This window comes from Herpailurus yagouaroundi, unplaced genomic scaffold (assembly GCF_014898765.1).
Source record: "Herpailurus yagouaroundi ecotype Mexico unplaced genomic scaffold, PumYag 210, whole genome shotgun sequence".
NCBI lineage: Eukaryota > Metazoa > Chordata > Mammalia > Carnivora > Felidae > Herpailurus > Herpailurus yagouaroundi.
Window position 1 is genome coordinate 12,992,486 of NW_024412441.1, and position 19,805 is coordinate 13,012,290.

A 19,805-nucleotide genomic window follows, 5' to 3' on the forward strand; every position below is an offset into this window, starting at 1 on the left:
ACAGGTCAGCTAAATCAGACTGTTCAAATAGTCCATGACTGAGAAACTCAACCTAAAATCTATATTAATTATGAAGTTAGCCTATTCTATTAAATATTTTGGTAAATGGTAATAAAAAGACCTGAGTTTTAATTAACAAAGATTTAAACAATTTATTCTATGCCTACATTTCCTTGACTAATTGTACACAAATTCTTTGTATTATCAATTCTAAACCAGAAGTTTTATTAAGCATAATTAAACTTTATCTGATCCCTTTAATTTATGAAATAGATTTAAAAGTCCAGGTAAGTGGAATAAATACTAGTAAGATACTGCTAATGAAAGTTTAAGTATTCACACAAATATAAGGCTGGAGCCAATAAATTACCAAATTAAACAAAAAAGCCAAGCGCAGGTGAATCATGGTAAAATGTCTAAGTAATCAGATAGCTCTGAATGACGACCTCTGGCACATGGCCATTCCCGCTCTTCTTTCACTGCCATCAGCACTGGTCAGCACTCTACAGTACGGGCCTCTCATCCTTCCTCATGCTCCACCCCCTTCCTTCACTCATCTTCTCTTGTCAGCTTCTCCAGCCACGTCATCCCTTTTGTTTAAGCACAGCCACCTGTCTCAGTCCCCCCACATCCAAGTAATACCTTCTCTGACACCACCCTCATTCTCCTTTATGACTACTGTCATTTTGACAAAATAGTACTTTTCTATATTGACTTTTTCTTCTGATTTCATGGATTATTTATGAGTATCATTTTATACTTGTGCTAGTCCCTGTGAGATCAAAAGAAACCTATTGGTCTCTGCCCCCAGTTCCTGGCACAGAGCTCCTATAAACCTTGTAATTTCCTAAGTGGTTTTTTTTTTTTTTTAAATATTTGTTTATTTTTGAGAGAGAAAGAGAGCAGGTGATCACAGGGCAGAGAGGAGGGAGACAGAGAATCTCATTTGGGGCTCAAACTCACAAACCATGAGATCATCATATGGGGCAAAATCAAGAGTCAGACACTTAACCAATGGAATCACCCAGGAGCCCCCATAATTTCCTAAGTGTTAAGAGCACTAGGAGCATCTCTTGTTCTAAAAGGGTGACTCTAGGGGCACCTATCAGGGTCATGAGTTTGAGCCTCACATTGGGGTAAAGTTTACTTAAAAAAAATAAATAAAAATAAAAATAAAAACAAAGGTGGGCTCCTGGATGAGGGCTGGTTACCAGACAGACCAAACCATGACTAGAAGCTCTAGATGTTCATCTGTATCCTCTAATGAAACTGGTAAATATGGTTCCCTGATTTCTGTGAGCTGCTCTAGCAAATCAGGAGCCCCTGGGTGGCTCGGTCGGTTAAGTGTCTGATTTTGGCCCAGGTCATGATCTCACAGTTCATGAGTTCAAGCCCTACACCAGGCTCCCTTCTGTCAGGGGGAGCCTACTTTGGGTCCTCTATCTCCCTCTCTCTGCCCCTTGCACACTCGTACTCACTCTCTCAAAAATAAATGAACATTAAAAAAAAAAAAATCCAAGGAGGTTATCACAGGAATCTTCAATCTATAGTCAGTTGGCCTGGTGTCTTGTGGGACTATACCCTTAACCTTGGAATCTGGTGTTATTTCCAGGGAGACAATATCAGAGCTGAGTTACACTGTAGAACACCCAGCTGGTGTCACAAAAAATTGTTTGGTGTGGAGGGAAAAGTTCCAAACATCTGGTGACTAGAAGTGCAGTGTTCTGTATGAGAGCAAAGGAGAGATATAGGAAAACGACTCACAGGAGAAAAACTGAGTTTTCCTTTACAGTCCCAACTTCATAAGATTATTTTTCCTTTCTCTCACCCATCACTTATTATAGCAATTTTCTCATTTAATCTTTTGGTATCTATTCTTGGGCTAAGAGTCATATTACCCTTGTATTTCTGTCCCTCCATCAAATTACTTCCACCCAGATCCCACTAAACATTTGCAACAAAATATACTAACCACTAAAATACACTAACTAATCACCATAACAGAAAGCAAACAGTGTTGGTGAGGATGCAAAGAAGTTTTCTTCTAAATCCTGTGACTGGAACTATAAATGAGTACTACCTTCTTGGAAAAGTAATCTGTCAGTATAGAATTACTTGCTGTTAAAAGGCAGACCAGAGGACTTCTTCCTATAGGTTACAGGAAGCAATTAACGTGTTCTGAAGGGGAAGAAATGACATGATCAAATGAGATGAGCTAGAAAGGATAACTATGGTTTCATTGAGGAGGATGCACAGAGCAGGGGAGGAAAAATAGCAAATGTGAAAATTTTAAGAAGTATATTAAACAGAAACAGATGATTAATTGGATACAGGAAGAGGGAAAAGTTATGCACCTCAGCATGAGTGCTGTTACAATAAAATTTATCAATAAAATCATCTGGATACTTATAGGAGCTGCTTTAAGCACTATCAGAAATTTGCCCTAAATGCACAATATTATTTAGATTTTGCCTCAACTTTTTAATTTTAAAAGATACAAGGGGGCACATGGGTGGCTCAGTTGGTTAACTGTCTTGACGTTGGCTCAGGTCATGATCTCATGGTTTGTGAGTTCAAGCCCCATGTTAGGCTCTATGCTGACAGCTCAGAGCCTGGAGCCTGTTTCAGATTCTTTGTCTCCCTCTCTTCTCTCTCTCTCTCTGCCCCTCCCCTGACCATGCTCTGTCTCTCCCTCTCCCTTTCTCTCAAAACTTAAACATTAAAAAAAAAAAAAAAAGATACAAGGAAGAAGGGAAGCCAAGTATATTTTTCAAATAACTATTTCTTACAGGAGAAAGATGATTTAGAGTAGAGCTTCTATCACTCAACCCAAGTCAGCTTTGTAGACTGTTGCTGCCCTCTGCTGTCTCAGAATTTACTTTTATTATTTTTTTTAGGAATAACATTAATATAACTTTAAACCTAGACTTAATCAAAAACAAAAACATCACAAGGTGATAGGAGAACATACTCAATTTCTAGCAATATACTCACATACTTAAAAAATTTTTTTAAGTCATGACTCTGCTTTTAAAAATAGTGAATTTGGTTCATTTTCCTCATAAGTTGGCCTCAGTTTTGGCTCTCTCCATGAAATCAGTAAACTAGGAGCTATGTTAAACTCATCAAAATGTCATTCTGTTATTTTGTTTTGTAAGATTTTATTTTTAAGCAATCTCTATACCCAACAATGGGCTCAAACCATAACCCCAAGATCAATAGTTGCATGCTCCACCGACTGATCCAACCAGGCACCTCCATTCTGTTGGGTTTTTTTTTTTTTTTTTTAATTTTTTTTTCAACATTTATTTATTTTTGGGACAGAGAGAGACAGAGCATGAACGGGGGAGGGGCAGAGAGAGGGAGACACAGAATCAGAAACAGGCTCCAGGCTCTGAGCCATCAGCCCAGAGCCCGACGCGGGGCTCGAACTCACAGACCGCGAGATCGTGACCTGGCTGAAGTCGGACGCTTAACCGACTACGCCACCCAGGCGCCCCTGTTGGGGTTTTTTTTAGAGAAAACTCAGATTAGTTAGGTTCCTAATGACTAGGGCACACCTGGAGTATCCAATATTCCATGTTATAGAAAGAAAAGAACGTGGCCCTTGGTACCACAATATCTGGAACAGTCTTCCTCCCCTAATATTCTCTAGGCTAGGTGACTTAAATACTTTAAAGCAGACATCAGTTGCCAAAGTGGATAATGTGAAGCATTTGATTTAGATAATGTTACGATCTCTCAAAGGTCTATATAACTTAAGTGTAGCCCCCAAAAAGTAGGAAATTACTGACCTGTTGCAAAACTCTCCTTGAGTACATGAAGCCCCATATATGCAGGAGGAAGAGAGCCAAGCTACTCTCAAGACCAATTCCTAACTTCTGTGCTTATCCCAGGCAATGAAAAAGATTCACCAAAGAATGGGCACAAGAGTATTTCTTACCCTTTCTCTTGGAGGGGGAGGAGTAGTTTATATATGCTTTTGAATAGCTGATGAAAATTACAGATCTTTTCCCAGAAAAGACACATACACAAAATCTTGTATGAAATGTCAAGACACTTCTAAGAGTTCATTCAAAACTCCCAGCTTTAAAGTTCCTGGTATTGAACAAAAAAAGTGCCAAAACCCGAACTGGGGTGGGAGGAGTCTTAAGGGAAAGGCAAAACATAGAAGGACCCAGCAATTCTACCGCTGCGTATATATCCAAAAGTAACAAAATCATTATCTGAAAGAGATATCTGCACTTCCTTGTTCACTGCAGTAGACTTACAACTAACAAGATACAGAAATAATCTAAGGGTCTACTGATGGATAAACGGATAAAGAATGGGGCACCTGTGTGGCTCAGTCGGTTAAGCATCTGACCAGCTCAGGTCATGATCTCACCGTGTGTGAGTTCTAGCCCCGGGTCAGGCTCTGTGCTGACAGCTCAGAGCCTTAGAGTCTGCTTCAAATTCTGTGTCTCCCTCTCTCTCTGCCCCTCCCCCACTCAAGTTCTGTCTCTCAAAAATGGATAAACGTTAAAAATAATTTTTTTAATGGATAAAGAAAATGTGGTGTATATATACAATGGAATATTACTCAGCCATTAAAAAAAGGAAATACTGGGGGGCCTGGGTGGCTCAGCTGGTTATGCGACCGACTCTTGATTTCAGCTCAGGTCATGATCTCACAGTTCATGAGTTCGAGCCCCATACTGGGCTCCATGCTGACAGAGCCTGCTTGGGATTCTCTCTCTCCCCTTCTCTCTCTGCCCTACCCTGCTCACTTGCACTCTCTCAAAGTAAATAAAAATACTTTTAAAATGTTTTAAATTTTTTTAAAAAATAAAAGAAATCCTGCCACTTGTGATAACATGGTGGGCACTTTGCTAAGTGAAGTAAGTCAGACAGAGAAAGTCAAATACTGTATGATCTCACTTATATGTGGAATCTAATTAAAACTGAACTCAGAAACAGAAAATAGTGGGCATCTGACTCTTGGTTGCAGCTTAGGTCATGATCTCTTGTTTGTGAGATCAAGCCCTGTGTTGGGCTCTGCACTGACAACACAGAACCTGCTTGGGATTCTCTTTCTCCCTCTCTCTCTGCCCCTCCCCCCCTACTCTCTCTCAAAATAAACTTAGAAAAGAAAAAAACAGGGGCATCTAAGTGGCTTGGTCAGTTAAGCATCCGACTTCAGCTCAGGTTATGATCTCACGGTTCATGAGTTCAAGCTCTGCATCAGACAGATCCTCTGTCCGTCCCCACTTTCTGCCCCTCCCCAACTCGTGTGTGCTCTCTCTCAAAAATAAACATTTAAAAATGAAAGAAAGAAAGAGGAGTGCCTGGGTGTCTCAATCAGTTAAGCATCCAACTTCGGCTCAGGTCATGATCTCACAGCTCGTGGGTTTGAGCCCTGTGTCAGGCTCTGTGCTGACAGCTCAGAGCCTGGAGCCTACTTCAGATTCTGTGTCTCCCTCTCTCTCTCTGCCCCTTCATTGTTCACACTCTTTCTCTCCTTCAAAAATATATAAATAAATAATAAGAAAGAAAGAAAGAAAGAAAGAAAGAAAGAAAGAAAGAAAGAAAGAAAAAGAAAAGAAAAGAGAAAAGAAAAGAAAAGAAAAGAAAAGAAAAGAAAAGAGAAGAGAAAAGAAAAGAATGGTGGTTGCCAGCAGCTGGGGTGGGGAAAAGGGGGAAGGGGGTCTAAAGGTACAAACTTCCAATTGTAAGATTTAAGTTCTGGAGATGTAAGTACATCATGGTGACTTACAGTTAAAAATACTGTACTGTATATTTGAAAGCTGCTAAGAGATTAGATCTTAAAAGTTCTCATTGCAAGAAAAGAATTGTAACTATGTGAGGTGACAGATATTAACTAAACTTACTGTGGTAACTACTTTCCAAAACGTACGTATATCAAATCATGTTGCACACCTAAGCCTATAAAGTGTTATATGTCAGTTACAGCTCAATAAAACTAGAAGGAAAAAAATTGTCAAACTCAGCATTTAAAGCTGGTGTGATAAGGACTGGACTGTGCTGGCTGGATTTAGCAATAGTAAGTAACTTAGCAAATGCCATTTCAGTGCTGTGGTCAGGGCTGAAAGGCAGCTGAGCAAATGGAAGATGGAAATGTAGGCTTTCAGAATCTTGACTAGGAATGGAAAGCAAAAAAGAGGTGTAGGTACAAGAAGAGTACAGGAATAAGGATTTTTTTTATTTTTATTTTTATTTTTTTACTATGGGAAGGAAAAGATGTAAGGTTCAAAATAGCTATAAGTGGTTAAGAGTGAATTAACTGTTTATAGAGCCTACCCCCATGATAATCTGATTATCATAGCCCTAATACTGGTCAATTCCCTTGTGCTTCCAATGGATCCTATTGGAATGGGGCCAGAGGATATGGAATCAGAAAAGCACAGCACTATAAAAGATATTCTTTTAATGGACGAGGAAACTGAAACACAGGGAAGGTAAATGGCTGCCTAAGCCACACTAAAGGAATGCAGAAACAGGAAAGATAAAGACCCATTTCCTTTAATTCCACGTTAGTGGAACAAAATGCAAGGGCATTTAAGTCTCATCAGTCTGCGGAGGAGCCTTGGCTTGAGTGGGAATACTTCTTCCACAGTGGTACTTTAAAATAAGCAGTCCTTAGGTATCTTCTACACTTTAAGGGAAAAGGTCATCATGAAATTTAAATTAAATCTATGCTTATTTTATAGCTTGTCATCATAGAGTTGAATTTTTCAAGTCTGTTTGCAGAAAAAGCTTTCTCATAATACTGAATGGTTTAACAGTTCTAAGGGATGGTGATTTTTAACTCTAAAATTTAAAATGCTTTATGTATGAGACATATAACTTCATAATCACTGAACTGTTGTAGAAATTTAGGATTCACTTAAAAGTTAAAAACTACACTTGTAAGAGCAAACTGATTTTATCCATACTATATCAGTATGTAAAACTTTGCTCACTTCATTCTGGTAACTTCACTGTGACATCAACTGTTAGAGATCATCAAAACTTTTTGTCTTAACTTGATTTTATAGGTATGCTGGAAAGGTTCACTCCAGCAAGCCTGGAATTAGCCTGAACGGTTTTCTTAAAGTTCCTTTATGGCAATGTTCCCTGGTCAAGGCATCAAACATATCCTGTTGTTCTGTAATCATAGATCTGAGGAAATTCAAGATTGTTTGTTCAGCTTGTCAGCACTGTTTTTGATTGATGATTTGCAAGAGTCTCAGTGAGGCCTCCTTGCACTGGAAGGTTCTGCTATACAGGCTAGTTATAGAACAGGAAAATGCCCACAAGATCAGGAAAATATATGAAAAGTCCAGCAAGAGGCAACCTGGCTCTTGCTTTCAGCTCAGGTCATGATCTCAGTTTCATGAGTTTGAGCCCCACATATGGCTCTGCTCTGACAGTGCGGAGTCTGCTTGAGATTCTCCCTCTCTCTCCACCCCTCCCCCATTTGTACTCTCTCTCTCTCTCTCAGAATAAATAAACTTAAAAAAAAAAAAAAAAGTCTAGCAAGACTCCATTTTAAGCTCCCTAGCTCCAAGGTGTTCTGCACACATTGGTGGTTCCTAATGTGAGAGAAAAGTGCACCTCACCAAGGACCTTTGAAAAGGAAGGACAATAGGAGCCTACAACTGACCTCCCTGGACCCCTGCTGTGAAACTTTGGCTGTGATACATTATCCTTACGTTAGTGCTGCTGCTAGACTGCACCCCTTTCCTTCAATAAACTGTAGATTTGAAAGCAATGTCATTTTGGGCCCTTGAGTCTTCTATGACAACTGAGCCCTGCTAGTCCAATAAACCCACTTACTCTGACATTCACTTGTAAAAAGCAAAAATTGTAAGTTGTCTCATGATTCCGGACTTCTACAACACAGCTACAGGTCAATACAAACCTGTTATTAGAAAAACTTGAAGTGAGTTACCAGACCCAACTTTGTAAGGACAGTACATTTGCTAAGTATATTGAGAGTGAAGGAAAACAATAACAAAATCATTGTTACCTTCATATTTTTCCAGAGCCCGAATAACATTAGGGAGTTGATTTATACCCTGATAGAGTCGGTAACAATCTTGTAAGTTTGCTGCCTGTCTTTGAAATTTCTTGGCAAGTCGGTTAAGATCTGGAAATCGACGAAGTAAATCCTCTTGTAAACTCTGCCTCAATTCTGCATCTTCTACAAAAGCTTCCACTAAATTTAGTCTGAAATAAATTACATTAGAATTAATGTTAAATATTTTGGCTTAAAATTAAAATCTGTCTACTACGTACATAAGAATCAACTAAATTAACTCAAAAATTCCACACAGGAAGCTTGAATCTATTCTGAAATGTAAACTTCCTAGGATGGAAAGCTCCATAATAGAAAATGTAAGCAGTTTCTGATTAGTTAATAACCAAATTAATGTTTAGTTAAGTAGTAGTATCAGAAGATATAAACATACCCATTTCATTTGCCTTTCATCGAATTGCCATTTTTTAAGCAGAAGAATTTCATTATTGGGATATCGTTGTTACTGACACATCAGTGAACATGTAAACAATAATCTTCAATAAAACAGAATTACAATTCAAGAATGTTGCCAAATCCAATACTTATTCTATCAGAAGGTCTTATAAATTTTCAGAATGCATTCTAAAATTACCTTTTGACAGTACAAAGCCCCAAATTTCTAATTAAAAAGCAAATAAGTTTATTGCTTCCCCAAGTCAATAAATAAAATCTTGGTGTGTTCTAAGAACTATAAAACATGCAGCTCATATTACTTTTGCAATTTATTGTAATCCGTGGCTTTCCATTTTCTTCCCTGTAACTCACAGCAAGAAATGTTTTTACATCATGATCCAGCATATGCATGCATAGATATCGTAGGAGGCATAACACGCCACCTCAAAACATGCTACTTTAATGTCCTTAAGGACTGTTTTGAGCTGATGACAATTAAGAAGCAGAAAGAAAAGCCCTCTGCCTTCTCCCCATTTGCCTAAAAGCAGGACATAATTTACAGATGTCCTCTCTTCTCTCTTTACCAGAAAGGACAAAAGTTAACCACAACTTTAGATCCTTATCAGCCTGGAAACGGTACCGAGGAATCCACACACCAAATTTTACTTACTAGCCTTTATCATTAGTTTCCCATCACTTCACCTTAGGAACTCAAAATTCTTCTCCTCTGTCTAGTCTCTTTGAAAATTTATTGTTCCTTTTTGCTAAGATGCTATATATGCCCAAGTTCTAATCAACCCCGAGTCACTCATCTGAGTGCTCCTGCGTATAAGCATAAATTTCAGTGTGTTTTTCTCTTGTTAATCGGTCTTTTGTCAGTCTAATTTATAGGGTCTCTGCCAGAGAACCTAGAGGGTAGTAGGAAAAAAGAAATTTTCTTACCTACAATATATAATTAAAATAGGTCTGGGATGCCTGGGTGGCTCAGTCAGTTAAGTGTCTGACTTTGGCTTAGGTCATGATCTCATGGTTTGAGAGTTGGAGACCCACACTGGGCTCTGTGCTGACAGCTCAGAGCCTGGACCCTGCTTCAGATTCTTTGTCCCCCTGTCTCTGCTCCTCTGCTCATGCGCTGTCTCTTCCCTCTCTCTCTCAAAAATAAATAAACATTAAAATAAACAAATAAATAAACAGGCATGCCTGGGTGGCTCAGTTGGTTAAGTGTCCAACTCTTGGTTGGCTCTTGGCTCAGGTCATGATCTCACAGTTTCATAAGTTAGAGCTCCACATCAGGCTCTGTACTGATGGCAGGGAGCCTGACTGGGATTCTCTCTCTCTGCCCCTCTCCCGCTCACACTGTCTCTGTCTCTCTCAAAAATAAATAAACTATTAAAAATAAATCCATAAAACAGGTTTCACAAATAATACTTACTCCTACTATATGTAATGGACTCATTTTTCTCTTATATTTAATTTGTCAAAAATACTAGTTTTCACCCAATGCACTAATTTCATAAGCCACCACTGGGTCACAACGTGCAGTTTGAAAAACTATGTTGTAGAGGTTATTGCAACAACACATATTTCAGTATAGCCAAAAGGTAAATTTGAGTAATCAAAGGTAGAGAAGGGGCACCTGCCTGGCTCAGTCGGTAGAACATGCAACTCTTGATATCAGGGTGGTGAATTCAAGCCCCACATTCAATGTGGAGCCTACAAAAAAAAGGTAAGGAAAATAGCCATGGGCATAACAGATGGTCCTAGGTGCAGAAGGCTATCAATGAGCAACCATTTTCCTTATATTTGTAAACTATATGAGCAGTAAATTAACCCTCAAATTACATAAGGACAGAGAAAGGAAACAAATCAGCTTTCTAAATTTCTTAAGTATTTACTTAACTCTCCATCAGCATTTATAATTCCTCTATCACCAAAATGCTCATCCAGCATATTATATGAGGGGAAAATTATGCTGCCCCCACAGTAATCACATGATGACCACATATATTTAAAGCAAGATTTCTGAACCTCAACAATACTGACATTTAAGCTAGACAATTCCTTGTTGTGAGAGGGCTCTTCTGAGCTCTTTAATAGCATCTCTGAGTTCTACACACTACACTCTCCAGTGACAACCCAAAATGTCTCCAGGCACTGCCACATGTTCCCTTGTGGGGAAAGTGCCCCAGGTTGAGAACCACTGGTTTAAACTTGAATAAAAGTTCACTTTTTAAAAGATGAAAATTAACAGAAAAATAACTGAAACTCTATAGAATGCCAAGATAATATCTAGGCAGCTGGCAGCAGATATACGTGCTATGGCAAATTGGCAAATGTCAAATTAGTGGGGGGAAAAATCTGCTACCAAGCCGGTATTATACTGTGTACTAGTCACTGGGGCTGTAAGTACTTACTACTCCAGATAAGATTTCTATGGTTGTACTCTAAATTTAAAAGACAAACCAGAATTTGAACAGTCAAATCCCATAATCCAATGAAACAAACATGGGCCCTCCTACCTAAGCCTCTGGCTCTAACTGAGCATCTCCAAGGCTGGTCTAAGATCACCAGCATGGAAGTTACTTAGAGGTGGATAGTACAATATTCCTGGGGGTGGGACTCAGCTGTGAAATTTCTACGAGCTTCTTATGCACCAACAGTTTGATAAAGCCTCGGTTTTAACAATCACAAGAAATCTCTGAGTTCTCATGATAAAGCAGGGAAAGCAGTGTTAAGAGGGTGAGGAAAGGATAAAAGAAACCTGATGCTTGGCTGACCCACCCTTCATCTTTCTTTTTCTTTTGTTTTCCCAAGACTCTCCTATCCTTAGGCTACTCTCAGGTAAATGTTAAGAATCCACAGAGAAGATATTTCTGATTAAGAATCTTCCCATGCTGGGGCACCTAGGTGGTTCAGTCGGTTAAGCGACAGACTTCGGCTCAAGTCATGATCTCACGGTTCATGAGTTCGAGCCCTGCATCAGGACTCTGTGCTGGCAATTTAGAGCCTGGAGCCTGCTTCAGATTCTGTGTCTCCCCCTCTCTCTCTGCCCCTCTCCTGCTCACTCTCTCTCTCAAAAATCAACATTAAAAAAAAAAAAAAAAAAGAGTTTTCCCATGCTTCTTCCTTATTCCAACTATTTTATCACTGTTTCCTCTCAAACTCACCAGGGAATGGGTCTTACGTCATCAACACCACCTTTTGGCCCATACCACCATCTTCCAGTAATCTGCCAAAATGACCAACACAAAGGGCAAGAGGGGCACCTGCTATGTTCTGTAGGCCTTTTAGAAAACAGAGATGGTCCTTTAGCCACATACATGCACACGTACAAGAGATGATAATGACACTGCAGACATCAGGGAATGGCACTGTTCAAAAAGGAACGTCCCACAACTGTTACCATGGCAAAACTGGAAGAGTCTCCAGTGTCATCCAGCATGCTGTTAACAATGTTGTAAACAAACAGGGGCAAGATTCTTGCCAAGACAACTAGTGTACATATTGAGTATATTAAGCATTCAGCTTCCTGAAGCCTGTGAAATAAAATGATCAGAGGAAAAAGGAAGCCAAGAGAAAGATACATGGGTCCAAATGAAGCACCGACCTGCTGCACACAGAAAAGTTTGTAAGAACTAATGGAAAAGAGCCTGAACTGCTGGAACCCATTCCCTATGAATTCATGGTATGACAGGAAAGAAAAGAAAGAAAAGAAAGAAAAGAAAGAAAAGAAAGAAAAGAAAGAAAGAAAGAAAGAAAGAAAGAAAGAAAGAAAGAGACAGACCACCCTCTAGACTGTAAAAATGTTTCTCTTCATTGAATATAAGTGTGGTATCCCCTCCTCCAAAGAAATATTTAAAGCAACCTTTGTGTCCTTAAAAAATAAATAACAGCTTAAGAACATTAAATTTCAGTAAGAATATTAAGAAGTTGAACAGTACAGGAATGAAACCACTTCTGAAACATATAGTACAAGGCAATATACACCACCCCCTCGGTTTCTGGCCCAGGTATCATTAAAAGCCCAATAAATTACTAGTTTCACAAGTCTGTTCAGTACACCATTTCAGAAATAATTACAGTGTCAGTTTATGTTCTGGCTAATAAAGTTTTTAAAAAGGACTGCTCTGCTAACTGTTTCTATGACAATGCCACTCTTAGAGAATCACAATTTTAGAAGCTCCAAAGTTACTGTTGGCCTAACATAGTATACCTGTCAATCCTCAATAAAATTACTCAGCTATACACAATTTGACACATTAATTTGCAAACTGACTGGAATAAAGACAATTTTTTAGGGTAAAATTCGGACAGAATAAATCATGAAATTAATCATGAAATGTTTTCGTATGTTAAAATCCACATTCTGTCCTTTCTTTAAAACTAGCATTTCTGATCTTTCGTTGTAAAAATAGTCGACTAGAATTTCACGACAGCATATTTATATGGCTGAGAACAAATTTGGTATAGTTAAATGCAGCGAGAGCCACTCATCTGATGCATATTCTGGTAGGCCTGAGAAGATTAAAAAAGAAAGAGTATGGCAAGATATAAAGAGAGGAAATGCTTTTAAGGAATATTCAATCTAGTGGAGAAGGACATGCTCCATCTTACAGTTAGTGCTGAGTAACAACTGAGATACAAAATGCAATGCAATGTGATGTGGATAAGTAAGTAAGGATTCCTATGGGAGCTAGGAAACTTCACTTTGGGGTATTTCATTTGCCTGTATTTTGAAAAGTTGGGATTTACAGAGCTAAGACTTGGGGGAGACGACTTGGGATGGGAGGCCACAGCAGAGACTTGAAGGAAGAAAAGTACAGGATGCACTGGAAAACTGAAGCAGAGAAGAAATAGGAAAAAACTATGTCCAGAGGTAAAATGAAAAGGTTGGCTTTGGAAAGGAAAAAGCACTATCTCTTCTTTTAAGAGCCATGGAGTAAAGACTGAAAATACAGATATATTTTGAGATTACAAGGATTAAGGAGGAGATCATCTGTTCAGAGGCAGAAGGCAGCTGAAGGCTTTCAAGGAAAGTAAAAAATTGGGGGTTGGTCACTGTAACTTGTCATGTAGTAAAATAAGAGGAGACATGCTCCAGGCCTGGGCCAGAGGAGAACGCAAAATGCTACAGGACCCTGGGCCAGGTGGACCATGGATGGGATAGAAGTGACCTTGGAGCAGCACTTCAAGGAAACAGTGAAGAATCCATCCACTGTTGGGAGTCCTGTGCACAGGTTCACAAGGACTTAATCTGGGCTGCCATGGGACCCTGTCAGATGAGCATGCTGGGGTGCTATCTATTTTAGCCCAACAAGTAGCGAGCTAACCTCAGACCCCACTGATACTCCTGTGGTGCGTCTAGAATCAGATAATGGGAACATTATGATCCAAAAACAGGACAGGATCACAGTGGCAGTCACAAAATGGCCTCTTGACATCTCACGTCAGTTTTCCAGCAGACTGTCATAGAGGCTCGATTCTACCTACGTTAATGATCTTGTAGAACTATTCAAGTTCCAGTAGTTAGACCATTTATTTGGTGTGCATTAGGCACTTTTCTATTAATTTTAGAATTTTAAGCTGCTTTTTGACACTCAATGGACTGACTTATCAAGATATTAGTAAGAAAGGATCATGTTTTGAAGCAGGAGGTCCAAGTCACTTTGTACACAGAATTTTGATATGTTTAATAAATCTGGTCAGAGGAAGAAAAAAAGTAAGAATTGAGTAGCAATGAAAGCCAGCAACTCTTAATTGAGAAAGACAGCTAAGGAGAGAGGCCAGCATGACAAAGGGCCAATGGAGCACAAGAAATTCTATGGTGCCTTTGAAAGCACTGGAAAGGCAGTGCCTTTGTGGTGCAGGCTGAATTGGAGGCAAATGAACTTCAAAGGGCTGAGCAGATCAGCTCAGAGCAGAATAAAGCCTTGCCACTAAACCTGATTTAGAAGCAAAGAAAATAATGGTGGGAAAGCAATGGAATGTAAGCCCTCCGGCTCTTCCTTAGAGGTTAGAGCAATGCTTCACCGTTATAACGAAACTACACTCACTGTATGACCTCCAAACCACTGTTTCCACAAAATATGGACTATTAACTAGTTTGCCCTGGCACAAAAATATAACCTGGAAAGAAGTCTAGGGACCTTAGGAGTACACTGCCTCAAAAAGCATGATATACTATCACCTAAACATCCCCACGGCTTATCTAAATTTGCAGGACCAATACTTTTATTCAGAGACTTAGGTTTCTAATAAGACTGTTACATTTATCATACTAAATTTTATATAAAAAGAAGTAATTCAATTTTAAATTAGAAGGCAGTAAGAATACCATATTTAATATAAAAAAATTTTTTCATCAGCAATTTAATTTTTTTTAAGTTTATTTGAGAGAGAGAGAAAGCACAAGCAGGGGAGGAGTAAAGAGGGGGAGAGAGAGAATCCCAAGCAGGCTCTGCACCATCAGTATGGAGCCCAATGCAGGCCTGGAATTCACCAACCTTGAGATCATGATGTGAACCGAAACCAAGAGTCAGATGCGTAACGGACTGAGCCACCCAGGTTCCCCCATCAGCAATTTCTTAGGAGTGAACTATTTCATATGCTCACTATCATGTATTCAATGTTCTTTAGAGAATTCTAACTTGAAAACTACCAAGACTTCATATGAATCTATGGAAAGACAAAAACCAAAAACCTAGAAGATTAAGAGCAACAGTCCTAGTATATGAGCAAACGTGAGGACTCTGGGACATATCAGAAAACAAGTGATGGGACACCTGGGTGGCACAGTCAGTTAAGCATCCGAACTTTTGATCTTGGCTCAGGTCATCATCTCACAGTTCTTGAGATCAAGCCCCGGGTCAGGCTCTGCACTGATAGTGCAAAGCCTGCTTAGGATTCTCTCTCCTCTCTGCCTTTCCCCTGTACACATGCATGCCCTCTCTCTGTCAAAATAAACTTAAAAAAAAAAAAAAAAAAAGAAAGAAAACAAGTGGAAAAAATAGTAATATGAATAGTTCTTTTTTTAATTCAAGTATTTTTAATTTATGTACAAAGAGCTAGCTAGCACTAGGGTAGGTATCCTGAACATCTGCAGTAAGATGGGTACCTTGGATGACACACTCAAGGAAGTTCACTTAACCCAACTTAATGAAGCCAGTATCCTTTACATACTGATGGAAACACTACTGGCACATATTGAGGCTGTATTTCTGGACTGTATCAGGCAGGTTTATGCAAATGTGGCAAGGAGAATCCTGGCTGAATTTTTTTCTACATATACACTTCTGTGTTTTTTTAAAGTAAATTCTGTCCACAATGTGGGGCTAGTACTCACTACTCTGAGATCAAGAGTTGAACACTCTACCAACTGAGCCAGCTAGGCATCCCTGGCCAATTTTTTTTAGATGACTCCAGTAGGATGACCCTTCTTGCTCTCTCAGAAGCAGCAAGGCAAAAGATGGCAGTTATTCTAATTCCTAATTTGTTAGATAAAGTACAAAAAAGAAGAAACACCTAGATACTCACTCCTAAAAGGTAATAACTTATCATTCTCACTGGAGATAAAAAGTATTTAAGCCATTAGCTAAAAATAAGCAGCATTTGTAGTCTCTGTGCAAGTAGGTTTTAGTGAATGGAAACATGAGCATGACAACATATAAAGCAATTCCATGGATTTAATTTAAATAAAAACCAAAATAATATGCTTCCTTTCTGGTGTTAAAATCCAATTTGGATCAAATTAAATACCATTGATAGAAGCAATAAATACAGTATAGCAATTAAGTGCAAGGGCTCTGGTGTCAGGCCAGCCTGGCTTTAAAACCAACCCCACCACATCAGAGCTGATGAATAGCAGATGCTTAGCAAAGTGCCAGACACAAAGTAGACACCAGTCTTATCATCCTCCTTCTCCTAAGAGCTTGGTAATAACCTAAAAGTAATCCCATTTTCATCATTATTCCTGAACCTATCAACTGGGCTACTGTCCTTGATAAGATGTATGCACCAAACTCAGATCTTATCACATCTGTCCCTACCTCTCCTCTAATGAAAAAAGAAAAATGAAAACTTTTCCTTAACAGAATTCACCCAACAGCAACAAAATTAAAAAAAATTTTTAACGTTTATTTATTTTTGAGAGACAGAACATGAGCAGGAGAGGGGCAGGGAGAGAAGGAGACACAGAATCCAAAGCAGGCTCCAGGCTCTGACCTATCAGCAGAGCCCAATGCAGAGCTCAAACCCAACAACCCCGAGATCATAATCCGAACCACAGTCAGACGCTCAACCAACTGAGCCACCCAGGTGCCCCTAAAATGAACTCTTGGGGCGCCTGGCTGGCTCAATCAGTAGAGCATGGAACTCTTGATCTCAGGGTCATGAGTTCAAGCCCCATGCTGGGGGTAGAGTTTATTAAAAAATAAAATAAAATGTATTTAAAAAAGAAAATTAAATAAACTCTTCACTTACAGACTTCCACTACTTACTCTTTTGTGAATCATCCCATAACAATGTTGACAGTAAGAAACAGAAAACTTGATTTTACAGTTACCCTGAACAGATCAATCCTACATGCTCAGAGAAAGGGGTAATGAATTCGCCCTGAGAACCCTGAAGGTGTAAACTAGGAAGCCAGAGGTATCGCAGCAGATAGAACTGAGAAAGGGAGATAAAACAAGGGGACTGTCCAAATAAGAACCTGTATAAGGAGTATAACTTTCTCCTCCTAATCTGTGAATTTCAGCATTTGATCTTGAAAACCAAGGGCTTTTATACTTGCTGGCAAACAAAAAATTTCTCACCAAGATGAAAAGGAGAAAATATTTCTTCTCACCTTACAGGTGCAGAAAAATAGATCATATTCTGACTCATAAAGGCATCCTTGCAAATCCTATTTCTTTCTTTTTTTCTTTTTTAATTTTTTTTTCAACGTTTATTTATTTTTGGGACAGAGAGAGACAGAGCATGAACGGGGGAGGGGCAGAGAGAGAGGGAGACACAGAATCGGAAACGGGCTCCAGGCTCTGAGCCATCAGCCCAGAGCCTGACGCAGGGCTCGAACTCCCGGACCGCGAGATCGTGACCTGGCTGAAGTCGGACGCTTAACCGACTGCGCCACCCAGGCGCCCCTCCTATTTCTAATTAATAAGCCTTATAGACTACCAGATTTTGGAAAGTATTGCTATGTGCTGCGAAGAAACCTTTATCCTCTAAAAAAATCTAATTTTCATATCTTCTAAAGTAATTTGTTACTGTGGTAAATAATATAAAAATGACATCTCAGGTTTCAGAAGAGTCTTAATACATACATGCTCTAGTTGTTAAGCCAGAAGGGGACAAGTGTCACTTGCTCTGTTCACAGGAGACCAAGGTTAAAAATATAACCAATGACCTAGCGCTTGAGAGTTAAATTACCTAATTTTTCTAAAAAAACAAAACAAAACACTAAAAGATGAGAGACGATAGCATAAAATTTTGCTTGTTTATAGAAAGACTCTCCATTAAATGATACTCAAAAGCTGATTAAGACTGATTGCTCCCAGGGCAACGATGGCAACTCACATACAGTACAGTAAGAAATGTGTCCCTTGAGCTGTCGAACATAGAGGCCCTGAGAAAGAGATCCCAGGGAACTGGGGGACAAGAGGAGAAGAATTACCACTGTGTAACCTTCTGTTCTGTTTGAATCTTGAAACGTATACATGTTATTACTTATTCACAAATAATTAAAATTAAAAACTGTAAACCGCTTTAATTACTTGCAATTATCTAATCCTTCCTATTTCTTATTTTAAGTTACTAAATCCCACTCTTCTTCCCAGTAAACCTGACTTCAGAAAGTCACCATAGCATCTCAACTTCTGCATTTCCTTGTTTTTTGTTTGTCTGTTTTTTAAGCAGTCTCCATGCCCAGTGTGGGGCCTGAACTCACAACCCTGAAATCAAGAGTCACATGTTCTACCAACTGAACCAGCCAGATACCCCTCAACTTTGGCATTTTCAATAAAATACCAGCACATCCACAAACCACTAACCGCCTGAGTTATTTTTATTGTAATGCTCTTTGAATCCACAGGATTAACACTCAGTTTGGTAATTATTTACAGGGTGTCTTATGATACCGATCAACTATTTTATGTATGTCTGGCAATGTCCCAAATAGTCAAAAGATCATTATGCTTTTGTATATTATCAGCATTCAGTAGGTATTCAACAAATTCTTGAATGATCTGACATCATAGCTATAAAAAAATTGAAATCTTGGGGCGCCTGGGTGGCGCAGTCGGTTAAGCGTCTGACTTCGGCTCAGGTCACGATCTCGTGGTCCGTGAGTTCGAGCCCCGCGTCGGGCTCTGGGCTGATGGCTCAGAGCCTGGAGCCTGTTTCTGATTCTGTGTCTCCCTCTCTCTCTGCCCCTCCCCCGTTCATGCTCTCTCTCTGTCCCAAAAATAAATAAACGTTGAAAAAAAAAAAAATTGAAATCTTTTACCCATTCTGGCAGTGTCACTTAATTTGCCAAATGGAAAACATTAGGTACAAAATAAGGCCATTAGAAATAACCTAATTATTGGGACATCTGGGTGGCCCAGTCAGTTGAGCATCCAGCTCTTGATTTCATCTCAGGTCATGATCCCAGGGTCATGGGATCAGCCCTGCCATCAGGCTCTGTGCTGAGTGTGGAGCCTGCTTGAGATTCTCTCTCTCCCTCCCTCCCTCTGCCAATTTCCCCTGCTGACTCTCTCTAAAAAAATAAAAATGCATTAAAAAAAAAAAAGAACTTAATTATGGATAAAGGTGAAATAAAGTACATCTTGTCAATAAAATATTGTGTACTTAGTAAAAACTAAAAATGTTGATTGAATGAGGGGTGTCTGGGTGGCTCAGTCAGTTAAGCAACCGACTCTTGGTTTTGGCTCAGGTTGATCTCACAGTTCACAAGATATAGCCCAGTACTATGCTATGCATGGACAGTATGAGCCTGCTTCGGATTCTCTCTCCTCCTCTCTCTGCCCCTCCCCGCTCACACTCTCTCCTCTCTCAAAGTAAATAAGTAAACTTCAAAAAAAAAAAAAAATGTTGAATGAGAAGATAAAACAGCAACAGTAAAAAATGCTTATGAAAATTGACATATAAGTGGGAAAAATTGGGGCACATAACTATATTAAGATTTACAACTATGTTTAAAAAAAAAAGATTAATACAAGAGTGCATCATCTAAAATGACTCCATTTAGGGGTGCCTGGGTGGCTCAGTTGGTTAAGTATCTGACTTCAGCTCAGATCATGATCTTGCGGTGAGTTCGAGCCTCATGTCGGACTCTAGGCTGATAGCTCCAAGCCTG

The 19,805-nt window shown here is 39.3% G+C and overlaps 1 protein-coding gene and 1 pseudogene across 1 annotated transcript in view; one reads left to right on the forward strand and one right to left on the reverse strand.

The window, feature by feature from the left end:
- MSH2 (mutS homolog 2) overlaps window positions 1–19,805 on the reverse strand; it is an 82,657-nt gene that overhangs the window by 41,000 nt on the left and 21,852 nt on the right. Inside the window, exon 7 of the mRNA XM_040453809.1 lies at window positions 8,012–8,211. Within this exon, the coding sequence (XP_040309743.1) occupies window positions 8,012–8,211 (200 nt within the window). The remainder of the gene's footprint in view (window positions 1–8,011; window positions 8,212–19,805) is intronic.
- On the forward strand, window positions 13,486–13,927 carry LOC121016219 (ragulator complex protein LAMTOR5-like; annotated as a pseudogene).